Raw genomic sequence first — 18,935 nt, 5'->3', positions numbered from 1 at the left:
TAATACGCTTTTTTTTGAAAAACCTGGAGCAAATCTCCAAATCTTTAATTGTAGGGAGAAGGTTCAGCAAAGGCTTCATCCAGTAAGTGACACTTGGGCTGGGCTCAACCTTGTGTGATCACTAGACGATCACCAGGCTGACGCCGTGGCGGGTAGGGGTTGGAGGGGACGTTTCAGACAGTACACAGTGAGCTGGCCAAGCTCGGGTATAGCAAGTAGTTAGGAGTGGTACCTACCAGATAGTAGGTTAGGAGGATTTAATGAGATAATTAATGTAAGGTGCCCTATAAATTTAGTTATCTGTGTAATAGTTATTCATGGAGCAGTGGTTTGAGCTGCAACAGTTTAAGCCCCATTCTTAAATCTATTGCCATTTTAGTGTGTATTTCTGTTTTTATATCTAACCTTCTGGAGTAGTCTAAACTAGTTGTTTACCAGACAGACTAAAGGTTAGTAGCTTAAATTCATATAAACGAGAAAATAATCGGTTAAAGATAAAACGCAGTTATCAAGAAATACTTGTTTTCCCATTAACCTTCTTTTAAAGAAGAGGAATCTGGCATTGAGAGGTGAAACACAGATGATCGGTTTAGTACAGTAAAATATACCATTTGGTTATAAAGACAACTATAAGCTTTGAATTATTTTTTTTTTTTAAAGGGGAAGAGGAGGAAATGAGGAGTCTTTTTTTTTTTTATTGATTGATTGCTATGTTGGGTCTTCGTTTCTGTGCTAGGGCTTTCTCTAGTTGCGGCAAGCGGGGACCACTCTTCATTGCGGTGCGTGGGCCTCTCACTACCGTGGCCTCTCTTGTTGCGGAGCACAGGCTCCAGACGCGCAGGCTCAGTAGTTGTGGCTCACGGGCCTAGTTGCTCCGCGGCATGTGGGATCTTCCCAGACCAGGGCTCGAACCCGTGTCCCCTGCATTAGCAGGCAGAGTCTCAACCACTGCACCACCAGGGAAGCCCCTGAATTATTTTTTTTAACTTAGAAAATATCCTTCTCAAATACAGATAATAAGAGGCAGACTGTGAAGAAATGATACATTGAGCAGACACATTGAGGAGAGAATCTCTGCTCAAGTCTTTGATTTTAGTGTTACTATAGAGAACTGTATGTGATGGCCGACTTCAGACATGCTGTTACTGCGTACCTCTGCAGTTTTCCCCTGGTAGTTTCATTTTGCTTTAGTGTTCATTTAGAGTATCTGGCACTTATACTGTAATGTATAAAGAGATAGCTTATATGTAACATCTGTGAGTGTAGTAATGATACTGCACCACATGCAAGGAGTGTGTTTTGGTCTGTCAGTTGGTCAGAAGTATTTATTGGGCATCCCTTGATGCAAAGTCCAGTTCTAGAGACTAAGAAATAGGTGTCCCTTGCCCTCAATGAATTCACAGTCAAGGAAAAGAGATGAAACAAAGATGTCAAGAGGCTGCTGTAAAGCAAGTGTGAACTACTTAGTTGCTAAAGGACAATCCTGTTCCTTAGGAACTGGACATGGAATTCAAAGCCAGATAACACTTAGAGTGACCACACTTCCCAAAGGACAGTATGGCTGTAGATTTAGGATCAGGTTTTTCCATTCAATAGGGAATACGCTACTGATATAATAAGCAAGGAAAAATCCCCTGAAGATGAAATGGAAAATGTTTGTTATCCGGTGACTGTGGATAGTGTCTGGCGCTGAGATAACTCCATTGACATTTACTAACGTACTTTTACTCATTAATATCACTGCACACTAGTAAAACCCCATCCTGCCTGAGACCTGCATATGTTTTAATGAAAAAAGTGCATGTCCCAGTGGGCATTTTGTCAGGGGAAGTCAAATGGCTGTTTACCAAGAAACTTCATAGCATGAATTCACTACAGTCTAGTGCAGGGCTTCTAAATCTGGGAACCATGATTCAAAAAATTATATATAAAATTTTACATCTGTGCTTTTTTTCTTTCTAGGGGAAAAAATCCTTAGGGTCTGTTAGAACCCCCAAAGAAAAAAAGCAGTGTGTAAAAAACACACAGTTTTTATCATAAGATCAGAACCTCGGCCCTTCATTCAATGTACATTTAAGTACCCCACCTATAATTTATGCTCCACACTATGCTAGGTCCTGAGGTACAGCACAGTGAATAAGCCCACTCCTCCGTATTTTCTGAGCTTATTGACAAGTGGGAGGTAGGGTAGATCAACAAGTAAAATGGCAATCACTGCCGTGCCATGGTACAGAGCCAATGTATGAAATATATATGTATGAAATTATATAAACCAGATTTAAGGCATCTGGCTATTGTAGTTTTCTGCTATGATTAAACAAATAGTGCTGTATGTGTTAGGCCATAAAAGAGGGATATATGTGCTCCGTTCCACAACAGAAGCTTAATTTTGTCTTTCATTTTAGTTTCCGCAACTACCAGGATCTAATTATGTCACATCCAGATTCCTACACCTACTTTTAGCTTTTCTCCAAACCATTTCTCTTCCTATACTGATTCATTCTTTATAAAATTGCCAAATGAGTCTTCAAGAACGTAAACTTTTCATTCTTGTACAAGAGCCTATTTCAGGAAACCTTTATATTGAATGTAGAATATTCCTGAAAAGGTGGTGGTGTAGCAAGAAGAGATGCTATGTTTTATTGAGCAGCTACTTTGTGCCAGGAACTGTTTCCTCTAATTAATATATATGCATTATCTCATTTAATCCTTACAAAAACCCTTTGAGCCTAGGTAGTGTTATCCCCATTTTACAAATGGACAGATTCAGAGATGTAGTAAGTGTTGGAGCCTCCATCCAACCCACATGCAGCTCACCTACACCACAATTAAGTGAGTGTACGTCCAACAGTAGACCTGCGTGTCATAAAGAACATCTTCCTCCCAGTCTCTGGTGACATATTTCCAGTAGTTTTGTACACAATTGAACGTGGCATTGACCAGCTTATGTCCAGTGAGCATCCAAATGAGTCCAAAAGCATGCCAATTGGGGCAGGCTTGGTGATTGCCATCAATTAAATTGGATACCTTAGCATTTTATCCACTTGGGTTTTTTTTTTCCTCTTTCCACCCGTTTTTATAAAGCCCATAAAAATATTTACATAGTTGTGCAGATGCTGCGAAACAGTAAAAATGGCATACTGCTGAAACTGACCTGGTGGGCAGGCAGCACCTCTATGTGCTAAATTTAAAATGTTTCTGAAGTAGATGTGCAAAATGACGTGGAAAGCTGTTTGTGGTAGCGGTAATGTTCATGATTATGGATTGTCTGAAACAGTAATGATGTTGAATCCTTATTCTTTAGCTAACTATTCCCATGCCATTCTTTTGGGTAATTTTACTTATCAAATGTTTTTTCAAACTCCTTTTCAATGCTTACCTACTTCAACCAGGCTGTGATTCTGCACTTTGCGGAAACCCTGATTATTCTTGTTGTTATACTATTCCCGCTTTAGATTCTCCGTGCTGACATTAAATTAGGAAAGGGTTCATCAGTGAACCTTCTCTAACAAGTCCAATATCCTTCATCTCCTGAATCGTTGGATACTGTCTGTGTCACTTGACTGAATGCACTTGAAATCATTCTCCAGTGATTTATTTTAACCTATGTGATTCATACTTTACGAGATTATACAGAAAGTTCTTTAGGGTAAAACTTTTCTTTTGCATCCTTCAGAAGGCCTTATATTACTGTGTACTGTTTATTGTAGCTATCTAGCACACTTTAGGTGAACTCATTAATGCCTCATAACCCCAGAAAATAATCACTTTTAAAAGAAAAGATTATGAAAAGATTATTGGAATACCTTCCCTCCATTACACATAACTTATGGTTTCTGGCTGTTTTAAATTTTTAAAAATCATTTATCTCATATTATAGACTCACTGTATCTTATTTCAAAAATGGAAGTTTAGTACAACAAATAATTTGTTGTTGTTGTTTAAAGTATCTATGAATAATATTCAGTGCTGATGAAAGTGTGGGAAGGCTCAGATAGGGCTCTGCTAGTAGAATATATATTGGTACAGCCTTTTTGGAAATCACTTTATCGGTGTGAATCAGGAGCCTTGAAAAATTAAGTTCCAGTGGTTTTACCAGATATCTATCCTAAGGAAATAAGAAGAGATAAAGGCAAAATATATAGGTATATATATTTATCACTGTATTATGATTTATAGTAGCAAAACTTTAAATGCAACTTAAATAACCTAACAGGAAAATTGTTCAATACATTGTAGAACATCAATACAACAAACACTAATGGTGTTGTGGAAGAATATTTAATGGCAGAGGGTATTTTTTAAAATATAGTAAGTTTTAAAAGCTGTCTCCCAAGCCACATATACACTGTGGTCACAGTTTTTTTTTTTTTTTTTGGCTGCATTGGATCTTAGTTGCCACAATTTGATTTAAATATAGGTACACGTACACACAAGTGAAAGGAAATGTACCAAAAATGTAAAAAAGTGGTTTTCTCTGGATAGTGGAACTACAGATGATTTTTATAGTCTTCATGCTTCATTATGTCTTCCAAATATTCTATAAGAGGATATATTACTATAATCAGGAAACAATGTTATTTTTTTTCTTTAAAGAAAAAAGCTTAATGAAAACTGTAGATATGCAATCATCCATCTTTCTAACTCAGAGTTAAGTACCTTCCGTGACAGAGTTTCCCACATCCATGAATAGGCGAAATAGCCTAAAAGTGGAGCTACTGCTTTAGATTCAATTTCCACTATAATTTTTTAATATTTCTAGTAAACATTTTGAGTTTTTCCAGGTCACAGGTCAGGATTTATTTTTTGGCATGCTTTGTTTTCAGAGCTGTCTAAATGCTGCATGCAGTGCACAAGGGTGACCCACAGCATTTAGACTTAGGTGCATTTAGTACAGCATTTGATTTATTCCTTTCCTGTGTTCAGAAACTAAAACCTGAGTTGTTAGGATTCCCTGTTTTACAGAATCGTGTTGTTCTTTGATTTCGCTCTGGCACTTCTCCTTTTGTAATCTGCCCTCAGTGAGATTATTGGAATATCTGTTGCCACCAACCCGGTTAGTCTCATAGTCAGGTTCTCTGAGTTGTGATTACGTGTGCACAAGGCAGTCTTTGTGAACTTCTCAAAGTGAAGAGGTTATAGCTTTTACTACCGTCTCAGAAGCCTACCAGACAAAGTTCTTCGGACAAGGTTCATCCCTTCTTGTTGTTCTGCTCTGGGAATAGTCTGGCTAGTCACCCTTACAAGGTAAGTTTTACCCACTTGCCTCTCAGATTTTATAAGATCCTAAATCTGGGAGAGAAGTATCAGCAGAGTTCCATTTGCACCTCAATCTGTAATGAAACCATAGAAGAGCTACATGTTTCCTCTGAGCTGACTGTAATGTGCTCTCCCTAAAATCAGCTTTCTCCTTCTGATTTCAGGTCTGCTTTCAGTTTCTTCCCAACTCCCTAGTACTCCTGTCACTGGAGTCCGCTTTAGTGCCCTGTCATTAATCACAGTGCCTTACTACTGTCTTTCCTCTCTGTTGGTGAGCTTTTTCTGGCCCATTTTTGAACGGAGCTTTTACTTTAATGTGTGACTTTCTTAGTGTAGTTCACATTAACCCTTCTTTGGGTTATCAGCGCCTAGTGCCAGAAGGTTATTTGTCCTAAGCTAATCACGGACATCTTTATCATTTTCCAGAGGTAAATGCTGTACCAGATTAGATAACTAATACTCAGTGATGGATCTCAGATTGGAATTCAAGCTGTTGGATTCCCAAGCCTGGGTACGTGTGAGACCTGGCTAGGAAGAGAGCAAGGCTGTCATTTGAGAGAATACCCACAGTATTCTCTGCGCTTCAGCGTGGTTCTGTATTATTTCGGGTTTGTTGGTTGTGCCCCTTTTTTGGGAAGGTGGAGAGGATAATGGGGCATGATTTTCCTTTGCGGTTGTTCCAACCCCACTGGGACTGCTACGGAGTACTTTTGAGTACAGGGAAGTAAATACTAAAATTCATTCCCTTGCAATTTTTTGTATTTGACCTTTGCCAGAGAACAAATAGATGAATTTGATGAGCTTAGAAACACATGTGTAGAGGGACAGTGAAACATACTTATTGTCAGATGACCCCTAAGTATTTATTTTTCATCATAATTAAATTTCCCCCAATAAAAAAATATTATATCAGCGTATTGAAAATAATGGGGTTCTCTTAGAAAAATATATTTAGAATTATTATGTATATATATGAATTTTAGTGAAAACAACTTTATTTTTCTAGTTATAAAAATAATATATTCACATTTAAGAGTCACAGAATACAGACAAGTAAAAAAATATAAAACAGTAGAATTCACCTAAAATTCTAGCACCTATCAGTAACCACTGGTAAGGTTTAGCAACCTGATTCTCTTTTTTAATGTATACACGTGTGGTTCGTTTACAAACTCGCACCATTTTATGCATGTAAGGTCATCACATACCTGTCTTGTGTGACCTGCCGTTTTTCTCTCCACTTCAGTAAGTAGAAATCTCTACTGCCTCATTTAATGTCTTCACATGTTTGGATGTGCCATAATTTCTTTACTCCCTTATTACAGATATTTAGGTTATTTCTAAATTAGGCTACCCCAAACAGTTTTGGTACATCATTATGTTTATAATTTGAACACTTTTCACTTGAACAATTTCATTTTTAGAAGTGGAATTTCTGGGTCAAATAGTAATGTATTTTACTTTTTTTATACACATTTCCAAGCTGCAATAAACATTAAAAAAAATTTTTTAATGCCATGGTGTCATGAATTTTCATATTGGCTGCCTGTTTGCAACTCATTTTTATCTTTCGCCACTGCAGTTGGTTGTGGTTTCCCACACTGTATTAAAATCTGAACTTTCAAAGGAAACAGTTGTGGGTTTTTAGGACAGTTGATTCAGCAGCTGCAAACTGCATGATAATGTTTTATCTTTTTTTTGGGGAGGGGGGGAGGTTTCTTTGAGCTAGTGACAATGTCCTAGCAGAAGAGAATGAGTTTTACTGTTGATTGTACAGTGAGAAATTTCACACTTCTCTAAGATTGCTATAGTTTACTTTCTGCAGTGAAAAGGCTGCTGGAATTTCTTTTTTCTTTCTCCAAGAGCTGTAAAACTTAGGGTATGTATGAGATGTACTCTGTCTTATCTGAGAATTTCACAGTGTCCTCTTCTATGGGCAGCAGCTACCCAGTTGAGGTCCAGTTAGTCAGAGACGTTATTTTCTGCCATTGCAGCCATTCAGGCAAGAGGGCAAAGGGTCTCCTGATGCAGTGGAGGTCCCTTTTTTTCATCCCCTCACTCCCCGTCAGGCCCTGTGTCACCTAGCTGCTCACCTGACTTAGGAATCTGTTTTATCTTCTTTTATCTAATACCAATCCCTTCTTACCTTGCGTCATAGTTACGTAGTTCTCCTCAAGGGCAGTGTCTGTGGATATTTCCTCTTTGTCTCTTCTGTACAGATTAACTGTCCTAACTGCCTTAGTAAAGCCCTTTGCTCCCCGTTCGTGCTCAGTAAATATTAAACGGCTCAAATGTTGATAACTGTATTGGAAAAACCTACATTCCTCCTCTTGTGTCTCTCTTTTACTTTCACACAGAACACTTCACTTCTGACACTTCTTGTCACCAAATGTGTGTGATTTTTCCCAATACCAAGCAATTCTGTGACACCAGCTGGGTGTCCCACAATTTACCTCCTTTCTGACTCTGCCTACCTGGAGATAACATCAGATCCCACAGATCAAAGGCTCAGACCCTCAAGACTGTTCCCTCCCACCCCACAACCGTACACTTCAGCTGCCAAATGCAAGTTGTAGGTCCCCAGGTCACCCACCACTTCCCTCTGGCTGGGCTACAAATCGCAGGTTCCCATGACCTCCTCTCTCTTGAATTCAGTTATTTGCTAAACAGCTCACAGAACTCAGGGAAACACTTAACTTACGTTTGCCAGTTTATTAGAGGATATGATAAGGGAAGCAGATGTACAGCCAGATGGAGGGATACATAGGGTGAGGTCTGGGAGGGCCCAGAGCGCAGGAGCTTCTGTCCCCATGTAGTTGGAATACATCACCCTCCGGGTGTGTGAATGTGTTCACCAACCTGAAAGCTTTCGAACCCCGTACTACTGGGATTTTAAGGAGGCTTCCTCACATGGATAAGACCAATTATTAACTCCATTTCCAGCCCCTCTCGTCTCTTCAGAGAGGTGGGGGAGTGGTGCTGATAATTCCAAGCTTCTAATTATGGGAACCAGATCCCATTCAGGAGACCACCCAGAGTCACCTCATTAGAACAACAGATGCTCCTAGTGTATTTTTCACTTAGGAGTTTATAAGGTTTCAGGAGGCCTCTGTCAGGGACTGGGCATGAAAACCAAATATATATTTCTTATTATAAATCACAGTATCACAGTAACTTAATACTACTTTTTCCAGGACCATTTGTATTTCTTTGCTGATATTTTTGTTTGTTTACTATACTTTGGGGAGAAGATAGACCTTGGCCTAAATTACTGGTTTATTATAACAGGACCTCTTAGCATTTTTTTAAGTTAGCTTGACAGTTCCTCTGCTAATATTTATTATTAGGTTACCAACCTAATTATATTATTGTTTAACAGTGTCTCAGCTGCTAAATTTGTCCTTGGTCTACTTACATTGACTTATGTTCTTTCCCTGTGTTTAATAGTTAGTTTAGTTTAGTTTAGTTTTGTTTTTTTCCCAATCCCATTCCCTCTATTTCCTTTGAATAATTATGGCAAATATACTTAGAGGACTCCAGTTTGTAGCCAAATCAAAATACAGGGCACATATTGGTTTCTTATAAATGTGAAGTTGACATTGAGTACCTGTGATTTGCTAAGTACTTTAAATTAATTAACATTTATTTTCACAACAGTCCTTCAGAGTTATTTGTGATCAGTGGTTGGGGCTTCAGGAGGCTCTCCCCTCAAGAAACTCTCAAGAAACTCGAGTAAACTTTTAAAAAGTAACACTCTAAATCAGAGACACCTAGCCTCAAGGAGACAGTGTAACTTGGTTACTTTTGTCTCTAAACTTGACTGCAACTCCCTCGTCTATAGTAATAATACTCCTGAAGAGAGAACATATCAAGAAGAAGAGAGATCGCACAAGCCTGGGTACATAAACAATGGAGAGGCACTTTGAGTCTATTCCAGTGCTTCTCAGGAGGGATGGAGCTTCAGCTCTCCCTCATGGAGAGAAAAAAGAAGTAGCTATGCAGGGTCCAATGTCAAAGCTAGGCCCTCTTTTACCAGACCACACTGCAACATCATTGAGTCACCACATACCGTAAGAACAACTATTTTACAGTACCACCTAATTAAATATTTCCAGAGCTAAGTAAATTAGTCTCCACGTTTAGCCAGGAAATGGTTCAGTGAACCTCAAATAACCTATGTGTCCTAATTCAGGGCCTTTGCATAGTTCCAGCCTGTCTCTTATCTCTTGACTTTAAAAGATGTCTTTGTTCATATGCATCTTAAAAATAAGATGATAGAGTCTGTTGGGAGCAGCATTTTTAACCATTTAACCCAAGCGTTTAGAGTGGAGTGGTGGTCCTGACGTTGCATTGGTCTCATGCCACCACACCCTGTGACAGTCCACTTGGCATTTATAAGGTATGCACTCCTTTCCTTGTGAGTCAGTGTTTTGAGTGAACTGAGGCTGTCTGTTTAGCCAGAGTAACTTTGGAAGCTCCCCTTTACCATTCACTTTAAAATTTATAGTGCACATCTGGCACAATTCTGATTGCTACAGCTCTGACTTATGCATTATCTAGAGCAAAATTTTAATCCAGACCTATCTTTTGTTATCAACCAGCAAGGCTTTAGATTATGCTTCTTTGCAATTTGTGAATACGTATTACGATACAAATTAAAGGTAATATAGTTTTTTAGACCAGGCGAAACATGCTCAAGGCAACAAAGTATTATCCCTAGAAAAAGGAAATGTTCTGGGAAAGAGACAAGAGTTGGTCATGCTGCCACCCACCTCTTTGATTCATGTATTAGATACTTTTGCTTTTATTGTTGTTGTTTTAATAATTTGAACATATTCCAGAGGGCACAATTTTTAAAAATCTTTTATAAATCCTTCTTTGGGGGTTATAAAAGAGCATTATGGTATCCATTCTTTATTACAATAAAATTGTGAGCATGCCAAGGTAAAGTGGGTAACAACTTTAAAAGGAGAAAACATACCTTTTACCTTTCTGGGGAGGAGGGCTCTTTTAAATTGATTCCATCACTCTGACACTCATAATTTTATATTTTGTTTTAGAAACAGAACAAAATATGTCCGGTTGGAACAGAAAAGTGCTCTAGATGGCCCATGCCAAGGGGAAAATCAGAGAGATCCCTTGTACCCACACCCATTTCCACCTAGAAATTCACTTTCCTGAGCTCTTCTTTGCACAAATCTTGGAGTTTCTTTATATTTTGCTTTAATAGAGTAGACTTTTATTAGGTGACAAATGTAGTTTTTAGTTAAAGAAATGAAGAATAAAATAGGAAGTCACCTTACGGATTTTCACAAGGTCACATGGCAAGTCTGTATGGCAAACTAACATGATCGTTAAAAGAATATTCTTATGAATCTATAATCCTACATAATATAAATCTGTAGCATATTATATTTTCAGGGGATTATACTTGAAAATCATATATGCAAATATATATATATGATGTATTTTAACACAAATTCATTGTAAAATAATAATATTGTGCTTTTTCTGTATGAGATACTTTCTAAGTGTTCTAGACATAAATGCAAAAAAAGCTCTTAAAACCAAAAGCATTTTTCATAAATTTGCCTGAACTCATTTGATGCTAGAATATGACCTGAATTTACTTAAGGCTATTTATAGTCTTTATCCTATTTAATTTGAATATCCATATGTTTCCTGCAGAAATACTAATGCGCTTGCTGGTGAAGTGCTGTCTCAGGCCCTGCTGGTTCTGCATGTTGGCCTCAGTATATGCCATTTTACCTTTCTAAAAAAAATAAAATCCTGCATTTCAGAATACATTTGGCCAGAAAATATTCAGATAAAAGATTTTGGACCTGTGTTTACTCTTTTACTCCTTGCAGCAGGGCTGTAAGATAGGTACTCCTCTTGTCCATGGTTTATAGATGAGGAAACTGACGGAGGAAAAACAGATGAAGTACCTGGACCAAGATCATACAGCCAGTAAGGGGTGGAGCTGGGACGTGAGCCCGCGCGTTCCAGCTCTTGAGTCTGTTCTCTGAACTGTCATGTTCTCCTACCTCTGTTTATAAAGTGACTTGCTTGGGATGTTGACAGAAGTTAGGAATTTAATCCTGGTTCTCTGAGCTGTACTCCTGTGCTTGGTTTTCTAAGTCATTAATTTCTAAACTTTTGAACTGGGGAACGGTACAAGTGTAATAGGGTATAGGTACTTGCATTCTTTTTATATTACCCTTTATATTACTTTTTGTATTACCTGTCTTTGTGTCTGACCTAACCAATAATCTTTATTTATGTAGTTTTCAAAAAAGTTCCATTTTAATCACATATCACCTTACTAGATCCCCATCTGCTTCCCTGTTTTCTGAATTTAAATTTAAATTTTAACTTTTTATATATTTGTGGGGTTTTTTGCACGTCTTTAGAGGATAACTGAACCTATATTTGACACTAGAATGAACGTTTACAGTCCACTTGAAAATCACTAGGCCACGTGAGAACCAAAGTTGACCAGTTTAATTACAGTGATAATTTAATGAACTAGTGAGTAGGACAAATGATAAATTCTTTTTTCTGGATCATTACTCCAAGTTATTGCTTCAGATCCTATGCTGGCTTCCATGATAAAGTTTTCAAGAAAGAGGGCTTATCATGGGCAAAGTATTCTTTGCCCATTTTCTCATTTCTGTTATGCTTCATCCTCTGAGAACTTACCTTTATTTGTTGCGTATTTACACATATAAAATTCACGTGATTTTGTGAGTTTAATTATGAATATTGCAGTTGTGTATAATACCATGGTTTCAGAGTTACTGAAGGATGAACCTAATGCATTTTTTAAAAAATTTCTATAGGTTCTCAAAATCCATTTCAGAACAGATAATGATCTTACAGCTTTAAGACACTATTAGAAGACACTATAATAAAGTATCTATTATATTTGTAATCTTGACATCTGTGTCCTTTTGTCTCACATGGAATATTCTGTATACAAGAACACTGAGTTTATAGTAAGAGGGGAGAGAGAGTACTATACTTTTAACTGAATAAACATCTGTCTTTATTGAATTATAAGTGATTTATCTTCAAAACAGCAACTTGTCCTTTATTTTTGTTTGGGGGAAGGAGAGCTGTTGGGGTGGAAGGCTCGGGAAAGGTATTTAGGTTGTTCTTTGGTTGTTTTAGGAAAAGTCACTAGTTTTGCATCATGATATTTGGCCTGAGTCTAAAAAACATTCCACATGTTTTTTTAGCTTCACTGAAGGGATCAAAAGAAATACTGAATGAGGTCCCTGTTGTGTACACTAGAATACAGAGTCTCATCTTGATTTTCAATGGGAAAAAAAAATCTGTTATTTATGGGATATACAGGTCCCATAGAAGATCTGTGAAATTAGAAGCCTTGAAATTATTAATCTTAGCTTTGAGACCTATTTAATAGTCGTAGTTGATATTTCTGCTCGGTTAGTGTCACATTCCTCTTTGGGTACGTTCCCAGCGCTTTTCACCGCTAATCTCTGAGTTAAGCCCAAAGAGTTCTAGGCATCTCCCTTTCAATTATCCCTTTTGAAACCTTGTTTTTAATAACACTTTTCTTTCTTGGCTTGCATGACATTTTATCTTTCTTTTCCTTTCTTTTTGCTGTTTGCAAAGACTCTTGGGAGGATTTGACAGATTTGGTGGAGCAAATGCGCGATGATACAGAAGGTGCGTGCCACACCAACATCTTTCAGTTTTCTTTTTCTTTTTCTTTTGTTTTTTTTTTAATCTTCTAACCACCTTTTGATTGTTTCCATAAGAGGAAGTATCCGCTTTAGGTTTTATTTCCCATGACTGTAACTGGAGCAGTAAGCATTATTCGCCAGATTTTCCATGCAGGTACTTCGTACAGGATTAGGTTTTCAGAGTCTTGCATTTAAAAATCTTTATCTTTCTGGTTCCAAGTAAAGTAGGATTAATATATGTTTATGCTGTTCCTTTAAGATAATAATATGTTCAAAGGGGACTTTATTTCACGATTATATCATTTTTCTATGGCTGTTTTTTCATTTGTTAGGAAGATGTAAATTTTTTTATCATTCATGAAAAGAAATATATATATACATATGTGTATATATATACATATATACATATATATACATATATATGTGTATATATATATGTGTATATATATATACACACCTATATATATATATATATATATATATATATATATATATATATATATATATATGTATGTATTACCATGAACAAGCAGTTTAAAAACAAACAGATCCCAGGAACTTCAAGTATTTGGTCTGGAATGTTGCTCTGATTTGTAGATTTCCCATAACATTAAGTCATTTTGAGCTTGGTCATGTAATAGCATTCCTTTCTGGTGGAATTACCTTGAAAAGTAGCACATATGTTCGAATGTACGAAGGTTCCCCAAACCAATAATTATTTCTTCTGCAATTGGCACCTAACTTTAGGGATCTCAAGGTGATTTACACATTTTATAATAAAGATAGAAAAATTGAAGTTTGGCTCCACTTTATCATTTTACGTTCTCCCACTTTGGCTGGGCACCTACAAGTCCCCCAGCTTCAGTGTACACTCTCCTAGCACACGCACACCCACCACTCTGTCCACACTGGCCTTTTCACTGACTGCATGAGCTGACCTCAGCCTCCTCTCCTGCCTTGTTCCTGTAACATCCCACCCAGAGCATTTACTTCCCTTCTCCCTCCCCCTGTGCCCCCTACATCCCCATTTAGTCTAGATGAGAGCTCTGTGAAGCGCTCCCTGACAGCTTTGGCCCAGTTCATTTCTCCATTCACTCAAGTCCTGCAGAACTTGGAGCTTAAGGCTTTTTGCTTGCTCTCTAATTCTTGTGTGTTTACATTCCTAGTTAAAGTGTAAAATCCTTGAGAGCAGAGATTGTCTTAAACTTCTTGGTATTCGGATCAGACTTAGGACAGTATTGTCCTCCGTAGATTTGGTCACACCAGACTAAAAACTAAGGCAGTTTTCTCTCTCCAGTGATGCCCAGTAGTTTCTTCTTCAGCACTTTACTTTGAATGAGTAAATTATCCTGAGTTTCATCTCATTTCCTATAGTCAAACTATCTTTTTATTCCATCTTTGATTCTACTTTTAATATAATTAGTTACATGTACCTTGATGAAAAGGCAGATCAGTATTGTCTAGTTGATTGACAGTTCATAGACAAGAAAAAAAAGAAGACAGTGTTGATTCATTCAGTGAGTACTGACGTTAGATGCCATTATCATTATTATATTATTATTATTATTATTATTATTATTATTATTATTATTTACCGGGCACTAGATAGGTTTAAGGTTTTGATTCCTTTAATAGACTACATACTAAAGAAAAATGCTGCATATAGGCCAACAAATCTGTGCCCTTCTTAGAAACTTCTTCCCTATGACTTAGCCCTGGCAAAATTCTGTTTCTTTAATACAAGACACTACTGCAAGAATCAAGCCTACTACAAGAGTCAGCCTCCTCCTTTTCATTTCTTTTTGCTGGAATTTTTGTGAATGATTGTCATAGGTGAAGTCAAAAAGGGAAAAACCCAGAAGATGTGTGAATTTTTTTTATTATAGTATAGTTGAATTACAGTGTTGTATTAATTACTGCTGTACAGCAAAGTGACTCACTTATACACTTATATACATTCTTTTTCATATTCTTTTCCATTATGGTTAATCACAGGATATTGAACATAGTTCCCTGTGCTGTATGGTAGGACCTTGTTGTTTATCCGTTCTATATACACCCGTTTGCATCTGCTAATCCCAAACTCCCACTCCATTCCTCCCCAGCCCCCCTCCCCGTTGGCAACCACCAGACTGTTCTCTATGTCCCTGATTCTGTTTCTGTTTCATAGACAGGTTCATTTGTGTCATATTTTAGATTCCACATATAAGTGATATCATGTGGTATTTGTCTTTCTCTCTCTGACTTACTTCACTTTGTATGATAATCTCTAGTTACATCCATGTTGCTGCAAATGGCATTATTTTGTTCTTTTTTATGGCTGAGTAATAGTCCATTGTATATATGTATCACATCTTCTTTATCCATTTGTCTGTTGATGGACATTTAGGTTGTTTCCATGTCTTGGCTATTGTAAATAGTGCTGCAGTGAACATAGGGGTGCATGTAAGAATGTAAATTGTGTTACTTTGATGATCTTAGTAGATTACCAGTAAAGTGGTATATGATAATGTTGGCCAAGAACTTATTTATAGAAAAGTCTTTCTGGAATATAGCTTAAAAAAAGAAAATCAGAAGGGGAAGGAAGGGGGAAGGAAAATGGCTTTTACTTGTTAACTTTTTTTGAGTCATTTCATCCTTGTCTTTTTTATACAATTTTCTACATCTCTTCTCACTTCAGTTATATGGAATGCTAGAATTTTACTGTTTACATAACTTAGAGATTTTGTAAATGAGTACTTGTAACAAGAATGAACATGAGTTATGGAGTATTAGCCACGTGTAATACCCAGAGCGGCTCAGGGTCTGGGGAGGAACCTGCAGTCAGAACCGGAGAAAGCTGCTGATGTATGTAGGCTCAGATCTTGTCAGGAGACCTTCACTGCTGAGCTGCTTTAATTCTGTTCCTTATCTGTTGTTATGGATGTATCATAAGAGGTGGCTTTTTAATAGGAAAAGTGCTAACACTGGCTTCCAGCCTTCTGAAAATCTGCTTTTTAAAATAACAAACTCTAGGAGGTCACAGATTTGAACTGTTAGCTTTGGGGTTTGGTTTTTCTTTTATTTTGTTTTGATTTTGGCAAGATTGAAGGTTTTTCTGGTGAACTGATTTCTTACAGTGGTGGTTGGTTTTATAGTCAATGTGTCTGTAACTCCCGTCTGGTAGAATATGAAATGTCTTCTTAAGGTGGAATCGTGTCATGCTTACAACATTGATCAATTATCTCACATCTCATCTCATTATATGCTATTAATTTGGGTCTAAAAGCTTTGAAACTCACTGGAAAATTATGAAGATTAAATGAAATAATAAGCACATGGTTTACTACCTTTAGTTTCTCAATAAATATTGAATTCCTATCTGTACTTACTACAAACCTTTTTTAAACAGATTATGTGAACTTGCAGTTGACCAGATTACTCATCTCTCTGAGCATTGGAGTGGCTGGGACATTACTTGAATTAGGGGAATAATATACTTGTATGAAATAATACCTCATCAAGATAGCTTGCTGGTTCCTTGATATATTTTGTGAGTTAAGACTTGATGTCCACCATTTTGAAAAATGGAAGGAACATATCTAAGAAATTTTCTTAGCATCTAGCACTGTATCACATAGACATTCAATGAAGGTTTATTTTAAATTAAATAAAAATTTTAAACTTACTTATGGAGGACCATAATAATTTTGATAGCTAACAATTTTTTATTCCTTTTTTTTTTAAATTTTATTTATTTATTTATTTTTGGCTGTGTTGGGTCTTTGTTGCTGTGCATGGGCTTTCTCTAGCTGTGGAGAGCAGGGGCTACTCTTCATAGCTGCTCATTGCTGTGGCTTCTCTTATTGCAGAGCATGGGCTCTAGGCTCACAGGCGTCAGTAGTTGTAGCACGCAGGCTCAGTAGTTGTGGCTCGTGGGCTCTAGAGCGCAGGCTCAGTAGTTGTGGCACACGGGCTTAGTTGCTCCGCGGCATGTAGGATCTTCCCAGACCAGGGCTCGAACCTGTGTCCCCTGCATTGGCAGACAGATTCTTAACCACTGCGCCACCAGAGAAGTCCCACAATTTTTTATTCTTAGTACATCCCAAGCATTTCTAAATGCTTAACATACATGAATTTGTTTAATCTTCAAAACCCTATCATTATCTTATGGATGAAGGAAGTAAGGCCTACAGAGTTAAGAAACTTTCCCAGTGGAATACTACTCAGCAATAAAAAGGAACGAACTATTGATAACCTGGATGGATCCCTCAAGAACTATGCTGAGTGAAAAAAAGCCAATTTTAAAAGTTACATACTGTATGATTCCATTTATATAACATTCTTGAAACGACAGCACTGCAGAAATGGAAAACAGATTAGTAGTTGCTATGGGTTATAAGGGGGTAGGAGACAGGAGGGAAGTGCTTGTGGCTATAAAAGGTCAAAGTGAGGGATCCTTGTGATACAGTTCAATGTCATATTGTGATATGTTGTGATAAGTTACTCTAGTTTGGCAAGATGTTACCTTTGGGGGAACTAGGTTAAGGGTACACAGTATCTCTCTATTATTTCTTACAACTGTATGTGAATCTATAACTGTCTCAAAATAATAAGTGCAAAAAAAAAAAAAAAAGAAAGAAAGAAAAGAGAAAAGGAACTTGCCTAGCATTACACAGCTAGGGGAAGAGTTCAAGTAGAGTTCAAACTCCAACAGGCTAGCTCCAGAGCTTGTGCTGTTAACCACTATACCAAAGTTCAAACCTAGCTGGCTCTCAAAAATACTTTTTCATCGAAATTCCATATACACATCATTTATTTCTAAATATCTAGAACAAAAGTTTCATGAAACAACATATAACCTTACACTGTAGGACATACTAAATCGATTTTTATACCCCACTAAGGGGTTGTGACCTTTAATTTGAAAGATAATCCAGTATCCTGTAGTGCCTCTCTGATGTATATCCATTTCGGCTCTAGCTACCAAGATATAAGCAAAAGAGCTCTTCCAGCAATGCCAGTCCGTTGTGTTCTGTTCCCAGCCTTTAATTGTTGGCACCCTTTAAAGGCCAGTTACCTTGCATCCTTCTATTTCTCTTTAAACCATCTCCTCTGATGGAAACGTCTAATTTCTAATCATTGGTACTATTATCCTTTGGCTAGTGATTATCCCAACCCAAACTTTAGTTTGTATTTACAACTATGTGATGAAAATTATGTTTAGAATGCTTCCACATCATTGTATACTTTATTGTATCCAAAGTCAAGCTGATTTTACTTACCCCTTACTTCCAAAACAGTTATTCAATTTTTTTCACTTCCATTTTCAGCACAGTATTCGAGGCTCACAGGGCAAAAACTTTAGGTTATTCTCGACTCCTCTGTTTCCTTAACAGGTCCAGTTCTTCAAGTGAAACCATTTTGATCCTCTCCCCCAAATTCTTCAGATTCACTTTGCATAATCCTTTCAGACTAATCATCCTGAAACAAAGTTCTAATCATACGACTTCCCTGCTCAAAACCTACAGTGGTTCCCATTGCCTGCTTCCTGGATATGCAGGTCTAGTTTTAGAGACCTGTCATTTGACTTTACCCTTCCTGTTTTCCAGTTCTCCCCAGGAAGAACTCCCCACTCCATTCTTATTTCCTTCACCCTCACTTCACATACCCATTCTCCCCACTTGGAATACTTTCTTCCACGTTTTCTGTGAATTTCATATTTAGGGTCTGCCTCAAATCCTATACTGGAATTTATCATACTTTTAACTATATTACTTTTGGTGTTGTCTCATTTGGAGCACAAGTGTACACTATTCCAGGGAGTTAAGTTAAGGGTAGAGATTATTCCTATATTTTGTCAAGGTTGGGGTTTACTCTACTTACAAACTAAAAAATTAACCTATTTCTTGGATACTGATGAAGGACACGACAAAAGACTTTATTACTTATGACACTGCAAGCAGTCTGAGCATCAACACATTT

At 37.3% G+C, this 18,935-nt stretch overlaps 1 protein-coding gene across 10 annotated transcripts in view; it reads left to right on the top strand.

Moving 5' to 3' along the window:
• RUFY3 (RUN and FYVE domain containing 3) overlaps window positions 1-18,935 on the top strand; it is an 89,379-nt gene that overhangs the window by 24,190 nt on the left and 46,254 nt on the right. For 7 of the 10 annotated variants that reach the window (XR_014264267.1, XM_082463776.1, XM_082463773.1 and 4 more), the window contains one exon: window positions 12,901-12,954. The exons of 2 other annotated variants lie outside the window; for them this stretch is intronic. Coding sequence is in view for 6 of the 8 variants with exons in the window: in XM_082463776.1 (XP_082319902.1) it covers window positions 12,901-12,954 (54 nt within the window). In the remaining 2 variants the exon portion in view is untranslated. Of the gene's footprint in view, window positions 1-5,111; window positions 5,248-12,900; window positions 12,955-18,935 lie in introns of those variants that run through there. One more of the 10 variants, XM_082463774.1, reaches the window with a different exon arrangement.

Source organism: Balaenoptera physalus (genome assembly GCF_965194825.1).
Source record: "Balaenoptera physalus genome assembly, chromosome: 5".
Lineage (NCBI taxonomy): Eukaryota > Metazoa > Chordata > Mammalia > Artiodactyla > Balaenopteridae > Balaenoptera > Balaenoptera physalus.
This window is presented reverse-complemented; position numbering and strand designations above follow the sequence as displayed.